Source organism: Oncorhynchus keta, chromosome 22, assembly GCF_023373465.1.
Source record: "Oncorhynchus keta strain PuntledgeMale-10-30-2019 chromosome 22, Oket_V2, whole genome shotgun sequence".
In the NCBI taxonomy this organism is placed as follows: Eukaryota; Metazoa; Chordata; class Actinopteri; order Salmoniformes; family Salmonidae; genus Oncorhynchus; species Oncorhynchus keta.
In genome coordinates this window covers 16262708-16278533 of record NC_068442.1, presented here as the reverse complement: position 1 = coordinate 16278533, position 15826 = coordinate 16262708, and the positions used below count along the sequence as shown (strand labels likewise).

General features: G+C 43.7%; 1 protein-coding gene across 3 annotated transcripts in view; it reads left to right on the top strand.

The window, feature by feature from the left end:
* The window catches only part of LOC118401133 (furin-like), a 169490-nt gene that overhangs the window by 88639 nt on the left and 65025 nt on the right, over positions 1-15826 (top strand). For 2 of the 3 annotated variants that reach the window (XM_035798401.2, XM_035798400.2), the window contains exons 4-5: positions 5943-6047; positions 15294-15422. In XM_035798401.2, coding sequence (XP_035654294.1) covers positions 5943-6047; positions 15294-15422 — 234 coding nt within the window. The remainder of the gene's footprint in view (positions 1-5942; positions 6048-15293; positions 15423-15826) is intronic. The other variant, XM_035798402.2, reaches the window with a different exon arrangement.

Below are 15826 nucleotides of genomic sequence, written 5' to 3'. Positions count from 1 at the left end.
TTTAGTCAAAAATAACTATGACAAACGAATGACGATAACGAGACGAGATGCAATGAAAATGTTTTTGATAACTGTAGCAAATTAGTTTTCATTTTAGTTGACGAAAATGTGACGAGACGAGAATTCCACTTGAGACTAATGGACATTTCATTTGACAGGAAGCTCCTTCCTCTTTTTTCCCCGGTCTGATGCATGGTGTGATTGAGCTTATCTGCACGGCTCTCCCACTCAGCTCCCGGGCGGTCACTCCAGTCACTCGACAATCTTTTGATCTGATGCATAGCCAGGACACAATTGTAACTAACCTAAGCTAGAAACAATCATGTTTACACTCTATTATGTGTAATTTAGTGTGCTGGGGTATTTGGGTAGAGTATGTACTACTACTACTGTAAATCTAAAGGGAGTTATCCAGATGCTCATTCTGGAGGACTCTTATGTTCCAAAAGCCCAAATACAGATGTAGGATCTTAATTTGAGCCATTTTGCTACAGCAGGAAAATAATCCTGCACCAAAAGGAAATGTAGATTACAATTATTGCAGAAAAAAATGTGTAGGGGTTGAAGATACATTTTTCATTGGGGCAAATCAAGTCTGACATTTAAAAGTGGAAATTACAAACAAGCCTTTCTAAACCTTGAATACACTACAAGTTTGCATTACAAAGGAGTAATTAAAAATGAGTTCCTACATCTGTATGCACCCTGATGAAAACGCTGGAAGAGCTTGACACAGCCCCAGGCTGTTGTGCCCACGCTGCTTTCTGGGCCCGGACAGTGTGTTAGCTTTAACCCTTGGCCCCTCCAGTCCTCAGGGCTTCTGGTAAAACATCCCCTTAGGTTTAGGCCTCCTGGGTGGCGCAGTGGTTAAGGGCGCTGTACTGCAGCGCCAGCTGTGCCACCAGAGACTCTGGGTTCGCACCCAGGCTTTGTCGTAACCGGCCGCGACCGGGAGGTCCGTGGGGCGACGCATAATTGGCATAGCGTCGTCCGGGTTAGGGAGGGCTTGGGGATGTCCTTGTCTCATCGCGCACCAGCGACTCCTGTGGTGGGCCGGGCAAAGTGCACGCCAACCAAGGTTGCCAGGAGCATGGTGTTTCCTCTGACACATTGGTGTGGCTGGCTTCCGGGTTGGATGCGTGCTGTGTTAAGAAGCAGTGCAGCTTGGTTGGGTTGTGTATCGGAGGACGCATGACTTTCAACCTTCGTCTCTCCCGAGCCAGTACGGGAGTTGTAGCGATGAGACAAGATAGTGGCTACTAACAATTGGAAACCACCAAATTGTGGAGAAAAAGGGGGTAAAAAAATCAATTGAAAAAATGAGGTTTATTGAATTAAATTCTTTGTCTGTTCTATGCTAAAAGGCACTTGATTTAATATAACAGGCACGATTTCTACTTAAAATATCAAAGGGTTGGGTCCAGAATCAGCTTTCATCCCAATTTAGGTCTCTTTACTTTGACGACACAAACTAGGTCCAGAAGAGATACACAAGTGTGTAGTTTAATGTATGTCTCCCACACTACATCCGGAGGTACGGCGGTAGTGTGGGAGACATACACACTACATACCCCCCCTCTGAATGGTTCAATGTTAAGACAACGGCTCTCCCACACCACGTCCCTGTAATAATTACCCTAATTACCCTAATACCACGAGACAGCATTTTTGCTCTGTTAGCCAAATTGAAAATGAAAGGCTTGTAAAATATTCACACATTTGTGAATCATTGCATTAATCAAGTGTGCAACACTATGCACAATATGGTTAAGATGAGAAGCTCATGTATAGTTTGAATTGCTGTCCTTATTTGGTTTGTCTGTCTACTATGGAATGTACGGTATGCTAATAGCTGCACTCACACATTAAGCAGGAATGTGGCTTTGGCCACACGACCTCCAAGGCTAGTGTAAACAGAAAAACACAACATCTGATGTTGAAGAGAAAGATCTCACTAGATATATTTTACTACATAGGGCAACTTTGTCACACACACACACAGAGAGAGAGAGAGGGATTAGTCCCCCGTCCCCCAGGCTGCAGATGAAAAGGGTTCAGGCTGGGGAACAGCTTGTCCAGGGTAACCTCGTTCTAACAGAGCCTGCCCAGGGCGAGGCCAGGGGCACTCTGTCAGACAGCGACCACAACAGTAGAGTTGCCAATACACTTAAGAAAAGGTCAAATGTGTGTGGGTGCATGCACACCTGTTCTAAATAAAACACATTCATAGTGTTGGGTTTGTGTGTGTTTTCCCCAAGATGGATGTACAAAGTAACTCCATTCATATGAAACAACAGCCTACCTGTTAGTTGATCATTGTAGCCTACTCCTTCTCATTTAGCCAACTTAATTCCTTCATTTGAATTCCATTTTAATTAGAAATCTCCCTCTTCACTTGTCACACATGGAGCCTCTGACTGTAACGCCCCTTTTTTGACTGACAATAACAATAAGTGTGGAGTGTAATCATTAAAATGATTGTTTTATAAACATTTTAAATGTAATGGTCTATCCTTGTAGGCTGTGTAGTGATGTCACATTTGTATTGAATTACAAAGCCTTTAAAAATATATATATATTTGAATAACTGTGCCCGTCCCTATTTATAATCTCCTCCTCCCTCTCTCTTTTCCTCTCCTCTACTCTCTCTCTTTTCCTCTTCTCTACTCTCTCTCTTTTCCTCTCCTCTCCTATCTCTCTCTTTTCCTCTACTCTCTTTTCCTCTCCTATCTCTCTCTCTCTCTTTTCTTCTCCTCTCCTATCTCTTTCTCTCTCTTTTCTTCTCCTCTACTCTCTCTCTTTCCTCTCCTCTACTCTCTCTCTTTCCTCTCTCTCTCTCTCTCTCTCTCTCTCTCTCTCTCTCTCTCTCTCTCTCTCTTTTCCTCTCATCTTCTCTCTCTTTTCCTCTCATCTTCTCTCCCTTTTCCTCTCATCTCTCTCTCTCTTTTCTTCTCTTCTTCTCTCTCTCTTTCTTTTCCTCTCAACTCTCTCTCTCTCTCTCTATCTCACTCTCTGTCTCTCTCTCTCGCTCTCTTTTCCTCTCATCTTCTCTCTCTCTCTCTCTCTTTTCCTCTCATCTTCTCTCTCTCTCTCTCTCTTCTTCTCTTCTTCTCTCTCTCTCTTTCTTTTCCTCTCAACTCTCTCTCTCTCACTCTCTCTCTCTCTTTTCTTCTCATCTACTCTCTCTCTCTTTTCCTCTCATCTACTCTCTCTCTCAATTCAATTCGCTTTATTGGCATGACGTAACAATGTACATATTGCCAAAGCTTATTTTGGATATTTACAATATAAATAAAAATGAGAATCAAATTGTCAACGGGACAACAGTAACAACAATAACCAAGTTTCAAACCGTACATTCAACAATAACAATAAGTATACAGTAGAGGACATGTGCAGGCTGATTGGTCTGTCAGACACTGTCCAATAATCTTATGGCAGGCAGCAATGTAGTGCGCTGCCAACCCACAGCTCTCTGCGTCCTCCCCCTTCCTCATCAGAGAGGTCTTTGAAACCTTGAATAAGGGTTTCAAATTTGGGAAAATGACACTCTCTAATTGTTTTATATTTTTTACATTTTGTCAGGAAATGCAGCTCTGTCTCAGGTTCTGCTGTTGTGCAGTGGTTGCACAGCCTTTCCTCTACAGGGAACCAGGTTTTCCTGTGTCTATCCTTCTCAATGGCAAGGCTGTGCTCACTAAGCCTGTACTTTGTCAAGGTTTTTCTAAAGTTTTGATCAGTAACCATGGTCAAATATTTAGCCACAGTCTACTGTCGATTTAGGGCCAAATAGCACTGCATTTTGCTTTGTGCTTGTGTTTGTGTTTCCCAATAAGCATTATAGTTTTGTTTTGACTATGTAATAAATTTGGTCTATCCTGATTGATTGGATGTTCTGGTCCTGAGGCTTCAGTTCGTTAGTAGAACAGGTTTGTGAACTCAGCCCCAGGACCAGCTGGATGAGGGGACTATTTTCTTTGCTCAGCTCTTGGCATTGCAGGGCTTGGTAATGATATGAGAGGTGGTCACTGTATTTTAGATGTTTAGTGGATATTGGCCTAATTCTGCCCTGGATGCATTGTTTGTAGTTTTCCTCTGGACATGTAGGAGAATCTTACAGAACTCTGCATGCAGGGTTTCAATGGGGTGTTTGTCCCATTTGATGAAATCTTGTTTTGCAAGTGGACCCCACACCTCGCTGCCATAAAGTGCAATTGGTTCAATGACATATTTAATTAGTTTTAGCCAAATTTTAATAGGTATTTCAATTTGAATTAGCTTTTTAATGGCGTAGAATGCCCTGCATGCTTTGTCTCTCAGCTCATTCACTGCCTCATTAAGGTGTCCAGTTGAGCTTATTTTTAATTGTAGTGTGTGCAGTACTCTCTCTCTCTCTTTTCCTCTCATCTTCTCTCTCTCTCTCTTTCTCTTTCTCTTTTCCTCTCATCTACTCTCTCTCTTCTCCTCTCTCTCTCTCTCTCATATTTTCCTCTCATCTTCTCTCTCTCTCTTTTTCCTCTCATCCTCTCTCTCTCTCTCTCTTTTCCTCTCATCTACTCTCTCTCTCTCCTCTCTCTCTCTCTCTCTCATATTTTCCTCTCATCTTCTCTCTCTCTCTCTTTTCCTCTCATCTTCTCTCTCTCTCTCTCTCTCTTTTCCTCTCCTCCTTTCTCTCTCTCTCTCTCTCTCTCTTTCTTCTCATCTACTCTCTCTCTCTCTCTCTTCCTCTCATCTTCTCTCTCTCTCTCTCTCTCTCTCTCTCTCTCTCTCTCTCTCTCTCTCTCTTTTTCCTCTCATCTTCTGTCTCTCTCTCTCTCTCTCTCTCTTTTCCTCTCATCTTCTCTCTCTCTCTTTTCCTCTCATCTCTCTCTCTTCTTCTCATCTACTCTCTCTCACCTCTCTCTCTCTCTCTCCTTCTCATCTTCTCTCTCTCTTCTTCTCATACTCTCTCTCTTTTCGTCTCATCTACTCTCTCTGTCTTTTCCTCTCCTCTACTTTCTCTCTCTCTCTTTTCCTCTCCTCTACTTTCTCTCTCTGTCTTTTCCTCTCCTACTTTCTCTCTCTCTCTTTTCCTCTCATCTCTCTCTCTTCTTCTCATCTACTCTCTCTCTCTCTCTCTTTTCCTCTCATCTCTCTCTCTCTCTCTCTCTTTTCCTTTCACCTCTCTCTCTCTTCTTCTCATACTCTCTCTCTTTTCGTCTCATCTACTCTCTCTCTCTTTTCCTCTCCTCTACTTTCTCTCTCTCTCTTTTCCTCTCCTCTACTCTCTCCGTGAGGGGCAGAAGGAATCGATATGTTTCAGGGCCTCACCGTTACTTATTGCATACTTAGGAGGGGATATTTGCAGGCCCTACTCTCTCTGATCTCCTCTCGCTCTGTGGAGTTTGTAGATGTCACACATACACACACACACACACACACACATGGTGCAGTGATTCTGGAGGCTGTGGCAGTGGCCTTATGGTTTATGTATCTCCTCTCTCTATAAGCCAGACACAGTGTCTCGCAGCCCAGCATTAGATTTGCATTTGTTTGACTGTAGTTAGCTTCATGTCCTTTTTTCAATAAGATAATTTATTGGGCTAGACACTATGACTAGACAGACACTAGACAGACACTACCCACTGGACCGCATATATCGAGCAGAAAGTTCTGGCACATTTGCCTACAGCAGGGTGATGAAACACACATACACACACACATACACACAACTTCTCAGCAGATTAATGAGATTTGCCTCCTAACTCTCACTTTAGATGTTGCTAAACTAACCCCGCTGGACAGTTTGTAAAGTCTGTATGCGGCTGTAGGACCTTAACCATTAGAGTGTTGACGGCCACATGAAAGCCAACGTGGGAGGCAGACTGTGGATAGTTGTCTCTCATGTCATGGTTGTTTCATTACCAGAGCTAATGGGTGTGTGTGTGTGTGTTCCTCTCTAGGTGCGTTGGGTGGAGCAGCAGGTGTCGAGGCGGAGGAAAAAGAGGGATGACTACAACGAACCTTCCGACCCCAAATTCCCCCAGCAGTGGTACCTGGTGAGCAAGGTAGTAATAATAATTATTCACTTATTTTATATAGCACTTTTTTTTATTCCAGAAAGTATCTCAAAGGCACTTTCTGAAAGGTAAAAGTCAGATCCCCCATAACACTGTACCCTCTATACTGTACCGATGCCAGGAGTTCTCCCTTGTTGAAAACATTGGACAATTTTAATTAGAACCTCTTTAACACCCCTTTGATATTATCTCAAATGTATAAGACAGCAACACAAATACCTGTAGTGATATAGGGATTAAGCCAAGGCAGCTGTGTTAAATGCCTCAAGGAAAACAAGATCTAATCAAATGAGCTAATTGAATAGCTGTCTCCGGGCATTTAGAGTAGCCGTAGGGAGCCGTAGGGAAACGATAGAAATGCACTTCACTGCTGTTTACCCTGTTCACACCTTCAGACCAAAGAAACCCGCTGTCGTATAGAAAGGGCAGGATGTTCAGAGTATTTCAGTGAGAAACCGACTTTGTTTCCCCCCAGTCTGTACGTCTCTTGATATTTAGCTGAACCAGCTGGATGTGCTGCCTGCTGAGAGCACTCATCACCTGGGTATCGTTTATCAAACTGAATGTCGTCAAAAGTTCTAAAGGGCACTTTGTTTACTTCAACTTTCAAGGCCCAAGTTTATTTGCCATGTGTAATAAATAATTGATGGCAATGACTACATGGAAATAATACATTGTCTGCAGGCAGCACTGGAAGGACAGTTTGCCAAAGTTGAAAGCTGATTAACAGGACTGTGACTCTGTTATCAACCGGTTGTCATTCATCAATATAAATGTCACCAAATACTCCTCAGTTTGTCATATGTTTGAAAGGCTCCAGATCAGAGCTAATGAAACAGAAGGCCATGATGAAACCTGTAGCACTGTTGCTTTCAAAAATAGACAATGTCTATCCTCCTTCTCTCATTTTCTCCTTCTCATAGGCTCAGGGATGCTTTGAATTCCCCTTATCCTCCTCCTCATTTTGTGAACTAAGCCATGTGGTGATGTGAATGGATTAATTCCAGCATTGACTGGGCCAGACATAAATCACCTGTGAATGGAAGACTGTGAAACTACCTCTGTCATTCAGCATTACTGCTCTAATCGGCTGAAGGCTCTGAGCCTGTTCTGCTGTTTGTTTGAGGCTGTTCCACCGTTCCTCTAAAGCCAAACACTGGAGGATTGTTTGTAATGAGGTTTGCATGGGATGAATGCAGATGTTATAGGGTGATATTGCATACAAGCCTTTTGGACAGTGTATACTAACCTTTTATTTGTCCTGTCTGAGTATTTCCTCATGGAATACAGGGTTTGCACATAGTAGGTACTGCCATAGACTATTCAACTAACGATTGAAAATAGTTACAACATTTGCTTCCTCATAGGTTGTATAAATAAGACAACATTATACTGTATGCCTCAAGGATGACACAAGCAGGAAATAACTGCCTTAGTCTGTGTAGTTCCTTAGACCATGTCAGCAGCACAGTGGCGTCCCTGGGGCTAAAGGCATTGCATTGGCCCAGCAGGATGATTGCCTTGTTAGGAGAAATCAGCAGGGAGGTTTGGGAGGTGGAAAAAGGACCCCCTAGGGGGAAGCATATTTTTTCACTCTACCTCTTTTACTCTGTTTTTCTCTCTGCCTCCTTCCTTCTTTCACTTTCTCTCTTTTTTCTATATTTTTGTCTTCACTCCCCATCTCCTACATTTCACTCTTTATCTGTCACTTCCTACACATTCTCCTCTATCTCGCTTCCCCCTCCTGCAATTCTTCCTGCTGGTTAAAGTGGAGCTGTTTTTATAATTCCCCTGAGCAAGGTAAATGCTCTCATCAGGATCTCTCACTTATTCATATTTCCAGCTGCAGGCCTGCTTCCTCTGACAGGGAAATTATAGTCAGCCCCTGCTTTGTTCGGCTTAGCCCCGCCAAAGAGGCTTCCCAGAGACACACTGTGTGTCAGACGCGGCGCCAGCATAAAGTGACTAAGGGGGCAGTTGAAATCGCTGATATCTAGGCTAACCTGGGCTGGCTCCTCTGTTCCAAGATCATCAGAAATAGTCTGAGATGGAAACTGCTGTGGAGGCATTGTCCTGGCGGAACTTGTGGAGGCGTGGGTAGGCTCTGCACACGGAGCTAGCTGGAAATCGGCAGCATCATCGCTGCTGGGCTGAGCGGCAGCCTCGGTGGTATGCTGCTGCTCATCGTTCTCCTCCTCCTTTGTTTGGGTACTTTGGCAAAGGCCATTTCTGATATCCATTGTGGCAGATTAGCTGGTTCAAGCTGGCTAAATAGGCCAAGGCTAATAACACAAACACGTTTTACAGCTAGCTAGCTGTCACGCCCTGACCAATTTCTTTATTATTTGGTTAGGTCAGGGTGTGACAAGGGTGGTTTGTTTAGGTTTTGTATTGTCTAGGGGTTTTTGTATGTCTAGGGTTTTTTCTAGTCTAGGTGTTTAAATGTCTAAGTTGCCTAGATTGGTTCTCAATCAGAGGCAGCTGTTTATCGTTGTCTCTGATTGGGAACCATATTTAGGAAGCCATATTCCTTGATTATTTTGTGGGTTGTTATTCTATGTTTAGTTGCCTGTTTGCACTAGTCATATAGCTTCACGGTTCATTTTGTATAGTTTTGTTCAGTGTTCGTTCTTTTCATTAAAAGAGTTATGTACGCTTATCACGCTGCGCCTTGGTCTCCTCATTATGACGACCGTGACACTAGCTAAGAGTGAAGCAGCTTCAACTGTAAACTTGACACCGCCCTTATCAATCAAAATCAAATATTACAGGTGGTGGCATATGACGTTATTCAGCTACCGTAGAGATGAGAAGTGTTTTTTTCCCCCGCTTTTTGTAGAAACCCAAAGGAGCATGCATAACATTTACATTTTACATTTAAGTCATTTAGCAGACGCTCTTATCCAGAGCGACTTACAAATTGGTGCATTCACCTTATGACATCCAGTGGAACAGCCACTTTACAATAGTGCATCTAAATCTTTTAAGGGGGGTGAGAAGGATTACTTTATCCTATCCTAGGTATTCCTTAAAGAGGTGGGGTTTCAGGTGTCTCCGGAAGGTGGTGATTGACTCCGCTGTCCTGGCGTCGTGAGGGAGTTTGTTCCACCATTGGGGAGCCAGAGCAGCGAACAGTTTTGACTGGGCTGAGCGGGAACTGTACTTCCTCAGTGGTAGGGAGGCGAGCAAGCCAGAGGTGGATGAACGCAGCGCCCTTGTTTGGGTGTAGGGCCTGATCAGAGCCTGGAGGTACTGAGGTGCCGTTCCCCCTCACAGCTCCGTAGGCAAGCACCATGGTCTTGTAGCGGATGCGAGCTTCAACTGGAAGCCAGTGGAGAGAGCGGAGGAGCGGGGTGACGTGAGAGAACTTGGGAAGGTTGAACACCAGACGGGCTGCGGCGTTCTGGATGAGTTGTAGGGGTTTAATGGCACAGGCAGGGAGCCCAGCCAACAGCGAGTTGCAGTAATCCAGACGGGAGATGACAAATGCCTGGATTAGGACCTGCGCCGCTTCCTGTGTGAGGCAGGGTCGTACTCTGCGGATGTTGTAGAGCATGAACCTACAGGAACGGGCCACCGCCTTGATGTTAGTTGAGAACGACAGGGTGTTGTCCAGGATCACGCCAAGGTTCTTAGCGCTCTGGGAGGAGGACACAATGGAGTTGTCAACCGTGATGGCGAGATCATGGAACGGGCAATCCTTCCCCGGGAGGAAGAGCAGCTCCGTCTTGCCGAGGTTCAGCTTGAGGTGGTGATCCGTCATCCACACTGATATGTCTGCCAGACATGCAGAGATGCGATTCGCCACCTGGTCATCAGAAGGGGGAAAGGAGAAGATAACCGGCCAGTGGCTTCCCATGGCCCCCCAATACACACCGCTGCGCGCTCTGTCCACTGTGCTGATTTTTTTGTGCCAACCTGTCACTCAATTAGGACTGTCCCCGACTAAAAAAAAAATCTTGATCGACCAGGAGTCGATTGGTAGAAATGTTAAAACGTATTTTTCCATATATTGACAAATTCTATGTGTTTTAATCAAATCAAATATATTCACTGAGCTTGTCTGATGCTTTAAACAAACAGTTTGATTAAATAACCCAAATGACTAGAGGGAGTCAGACCAGCAATTGATTCGATTTTTATTTAACTAGACAAGCCAGTTAAGAACAAATCATTATTTACAATGACAGCCTACCGGGGAACAGTGGGTTAACTGCCTTGTTCAGGGGCAGAACAACAGATTTTTACCTTGTCAGATCGGGTATTTGATCCAGCAACCTTTCAGTTACTCTAACCACTAGGCTACCTGCCGCCCCTGATTGTGCCGGGCCAGGCTCAGACTTGTAAAAAACAAAACAGCGAGTGACTGTGTGACTGTGTGACTAGCACCAATTGTGTGTCTCTCTCCTGCTGCAGCGACCACCACAGAACGTCAAAGTGTTTATCGAGCTGTACTTGTTGCTGAAACGGCAACATAATTGCAGACATTTCTGACTGAAAAGTTCCGTTACCAAAACCCCTAATTTGTTTAGGAAAAACATTCCCTTTTATCCTCAACCCTTGCTCTCTTTACATGACATGTATGCATCGCATGCTCACAACCAAATACCTATTTGCACGGGACTAGTATTACTAGAGAACGTTGCTTATGTAATTATTACTTTGTTTTTCCAGCGGACGATTCGATTAGTTTTTTCCCAAACCGTCCCCTGTAATTTATAGTTTTGTTCAATAAATTGACAGTTATGATGAAAGCCTGGAGGTTTTTATTCTAGGCGTGAAGATACAGTATTTGTCATTGCCGTCAGCTGGTCCAACCCCTGAAATGCATGAAAAACAAAAAGATGTACAGCATTAAAGAAGAGCCAACAGAGTGGTAGTTCAACAGGAAAAAGGGTTGGGCAACACTGGCCTAAAATGCTCCAACTAGCACATGTTGCTTGTAAGAGTGCCACTCTCGCAACACAGCAGCCTCTGGCACTCCAGAACGGCCTGGAGAGGAGGGTCAGGTTAAAGGTGCTTTTCCTCTCACTAGAGAATGCAGCCTGAGGCCCCAACACAATGAAGGCCCCCAGAATCTCCAGGTGTTAGAACTTCCGGTCTAGGCTGTCCTGGAGGCCAACAAGATATGAATCCATTACCTAATTACAGCACGAAACAGAAAATAAGTGATTAATAGCTGTTTATTTTAGTTTATCCAATGCACATGATGTAACATTGGTTTCATTACAGCATTTGAAAACCAATGTTTTTACCTCCTCTCTGAACCGAGCCCAGAACTGCTCCCTGGTCTTGGTCTTCTCCACCTGGCCTCTCCCTCTTTTCCTTGATGTTGAATGTGCCCAAACCCATTGGGTCATCGAGGTCCTGGTGGAGTTGGCTCAGAAATAAACACATAATGCTGTACACTAGTACAGACTAAATATGCACTATTTTCTTTTAGCCCTTAGTCTAATTAAAGGAAAGTTGACTAACCATGTGGTGTATTTTATAGCCACGGCTTCAGTCTGTCAATTTTAAGCCAGTTTGGGTCCCATCCGGATTGCCGGTAGTGCGCACTTGGGCTTACTTGGCCTTACTCCTCTCCTCCTCCTCTCCTTAATTATTCAGACCCTTTGCTATGAGACTCGAAATTGAGCTCAGGTGCATCCTGTTTCCATTGATCATCCTTGAGATTTTTATACAACTTGATTGGAGTCCACCTGTGGTAAATTCAATTGATTGGGCATTATTTGGAAAGGCACACACCTGTCTATATGAGGTCCCACATTTGACAGTGTATGTTAGAGCAAAAACCAAGCCATGAGGTTGAAGGAATTGTCCATGGAAACCCGAGACAGGATTGTGTCGAGGCACAGATCTGGGGAAGGGTACCAAAATATTTCTGCAGCATTGAAGGTCCGCAAGAACACAGTGGCCATTCTTAAATGGAAGAAGTTTTGGAACAACCAAGAAACTTACAGAAGGACAACCATCTCTGCAGCACTCCACCAATCAGGCCTTTATGGTAGAGTGGCCAGATGGAAGTAACTAAAGTAAAAGGCTCATGACAGCCCGCTTGGAGTTAGCCAAAAGGCACCCAAAGGACTCTCAGACCATGAGAAACAAGATTCTCTGATCTGATGAAACTAAGATTGAATTCTTTGGCCTGAATGCCAAGTGTCACGTCTGGAGGAAACCAGGCACAATCCCTAAGGTGGTGATGAGGAAGCATCATACCATGGGGATGTTTTTCAGCGGCAGGGACCAGGAAACTACTCAGGATCAAGGGAAAGATGAACAGAGCAAAGAGAGATCCTTGATGAAAACCTGCTCCAGAGTGCTCAGGACTCAGGACTGGGGGGGGGGGACGAAGATTCGACATCCAACAGCACAATGACCCTAAGCACACAGCGCAGGAGCGGTTTCAGGACAAGTATCTGCGTGTCCTTGAGTGGCCCAGCCAGAGCCTGAACTCGATCGAACATCTCTGGTGTCGTGACGTTGTATTAGTTCATGTGACGACTGTTGCTCATCGAATGATTAAAAGTTTCTAATTGCGTGATTAACTGAATCAAGCAATTATTAACTCATTAACCTGGGGCACCATGGGAAAATATGTTTTTGTTGAGTTTCTATTTCCCAAATGAACTCAAAGAATATCAGAATATTGATTTTACAACAGCCGCAAATGAATCAGTTACCTCTACAGTCTCGTTCTGAACGTCGCATAATCCGGGAATCTGCACGGACCCGGCTCTCACCAATGAGTTCGTACCACACCAATCTTAGTTGAGTATTTATTTACTAGAAAGCTAAAATGTAATTTTACCTTAATTTAACTAGGCAAGTCAGTTAAGAACAAATTCTTATTTTCAATGACGCCTAGGAACAGTGGGTTAACTGCCTGTTCAGGGGCAGAACAACAGATTTGTCAGCTCAGGGATTTGAACTTGCAACCTTCCGGTTACTAGTCCAACACTCTAACCACTAGTCTACCCTACCCTGATGATAAAAGATACACATACACAAAAACACATTCTAGGCTATTGATTAGAACTTAGTATAACGGGCCAACACACTATGGCGCGTGTTATCCAAAATGGGGATATAAAAGAGAGAGAAAAAGAGAGAGTACATGAGAGAAATACACATTTGTGTGAATTTGTCAGCTATGCTTATTCTAACCCTAGCCTTGCCCCAAACTACCGCTCTTATGGGTCAGAATATAATGATGTAATTACGTGGGAAAGGTCTCTGTGGATTCTCCGCGTGCACCGTCCAGGCTGCTCAATGAGGCACTTCTCCGGCGCACCTCTCTGGTCGTACTCACAATGTCAGTGTCCTTTTGGCTTAGGAGTTTGTTCCCTCGCCCTTGTTCTGGAAGGGCTCTTCTGAGGACAGACCGCTCTGTAGCTCAGAGCTCACAGCGTAGGAATGAAACAGTGTAGATACCCCGATTTGATGAGGAGTGGAGGCTAGGTGGTTCGACTTGAATTCACCCGCTTAGACACAGCTACTCATCCGTAGCTTGGGTAGAAAAATATTTCTTTGTCTTCAAACTTGTGTTGCGTTTTGGGTTTGTTTACTTTTTTAGACCTCGGCTGCAGCTTGGGTCACGTAGTCTCCTCTGTAAATTCTTTATTCACATGTTTTATACCCTTGTGTCAGAAGTGGGCGTAACCGCCTTTAGGGCAATTCTCTGGGCGTACCTAGTTAAGAGGCAAGGTCTAGATTTTACTCAAATCCAATTTTACACAACTTCACATTTCATCTTTACCAAAACATTCTCTTTGATGTATAAACCTCAAACATATACTAGGTAAACTGTTGACGTTACAATGTTTTCGTAATAACATCATCTATTAACCTTTAATAACAAAACAAAAATGACATTTTCATATTCCATCTACTGTCATGACCACCATTGTGGCTGACGGAAACCATTGTTCCAAAGTCCCTTTATTTCATGTTTAATGTTCTGAGGCTGGTTCTACATAGTAACAGGACAAAAGGAATTTGTCTGTGGCCTAAGATTTACCAGGGGAGTGAGGGGTCATAAAATTCCACATCTTCAGACCCCTAGATCTCTCCTCCTCTGTTGGGGTTGAGAGATAATCTGTAGGGTTGTGGTCTCCTGTAACCTGACCTGATCAGGACAGTCATGACACTGGAGAGACCTGAAAGTATCTGTGCAGCGACACTCCCCATCCAACCTGACAGGGTTTAAGAGGATCTGCAGAGAAGAATGGGAGAAACTCCCCAAATACAGGTGTGCCAAGTTTGAAGCGTCATACCCAAGAAGAGACTGTAATCGCTGCCAAAGGTGCTTTCTTTAAAGTACTGACTAAAGGGTCCAAATACTTACGTAAATGTGATATTTCAGGTTTTTATTTTTAATACATTTGCGTACATTTCTTTAAAAAAACTGCTTTTGCTTTGTCACAATGGTGTATTGTGTGTAGATTGAGGAGGGGGAAACTATGTAATCCATTCTAGAATAAGGCTGTAACGTAAAAAATTTTGGAAAAAGTCAAAGGGTCTGGAAACTTTCCATTGTGGTCCTTCTGTGGCTCAGTTGGTAGAGCATGGCGCTTGTAACGCCAGGGTAGTGGGTTCGATTCCCGGGACCACCCATACGTAGAATGTATGCACACATGACTGTAAGTCGCTTTGGATAAAAGTGTCAGCTAAATGGCATATATTTTTTTTTTTTCATATACACTGTACATGTGTGTTTAATTTTGGAATGTTGACCTTCCTACGTACTGTAGATCGCAAGCTCATAGTAAGTCAATAGGGCTAACTGGTTAGCTAATAGTACTGTTAGCTAGCCAGATGGCCACAAAGAATTGTTAGCTTAGCTACCAATGAATAATTGACATCTATCTTGAATAATATTAGTTTTAAGTAATTTTAGCCTGTTTAACTAGCTGGCTAGCTAGATTATTACGATTCACATATATAACTGATAATTATGAAGTAAAACGTTTGCTTTGTGTATATCTTGGAAGAAGTTTCAGTGAATGGGGAGCCAAAGGGTGAGGTAATACAGTAGGGGGAGTGTGAGTCCTTTTCAAATCTATTGTTTTGCTCATTCTCCACACTCTTCCTCACAAGAACGTACTCAAGAGAACGTGGTCGGAGAATGCACTCGGAGCATGAGAGTTTGGAGCACGGTGGTATGCATATTGAGAAACACCCTGTGTGATAGCAATGGCTTCATGAATGCTTGTTCTTCTGTGTTCTCTCCAGTCCAACCCCAGCGAAGCAGACCTGAATGCCAGGGGAGCGTGGTCCCAGGGGTACACTGGGAGAGGAGTGGTGGTCACCATCCTGGATGACGGCATAGAGAAAGACCACCCAGACCTTGCCTCCAACTACGTGAGTATTGCAACCACAACCCGCTCTGTCTCGATAGATGGAATAAGTACGTTACGAATCGCCTATTAATTTTTTTATATTACATTCTTTCTACCTTCTGAAAATACCACTTATATTTTGTGACAACTGATGCATCTTCTCCTTCAGTGTCGAACTAAACATGTAACTGTCATTGATCTACAAGTCATTTTGCTGAACAGCCCCAGCCCCAAATGTGAAAACGGCTTGCGCTATATTAGGCTTTATTAGTCGAGTGTCAACCTATGTATCAAATAAAATCAAATCAAATTTATTTATATAGCCCTTCGTACATCAGCTGATATCTCAAAGTGCTGTACAGAAACCCAGCCTAAAACCCCAAACAGCAAGCAATGCAGGTGTAGAAGCACGGTGGCTAGGAAAAA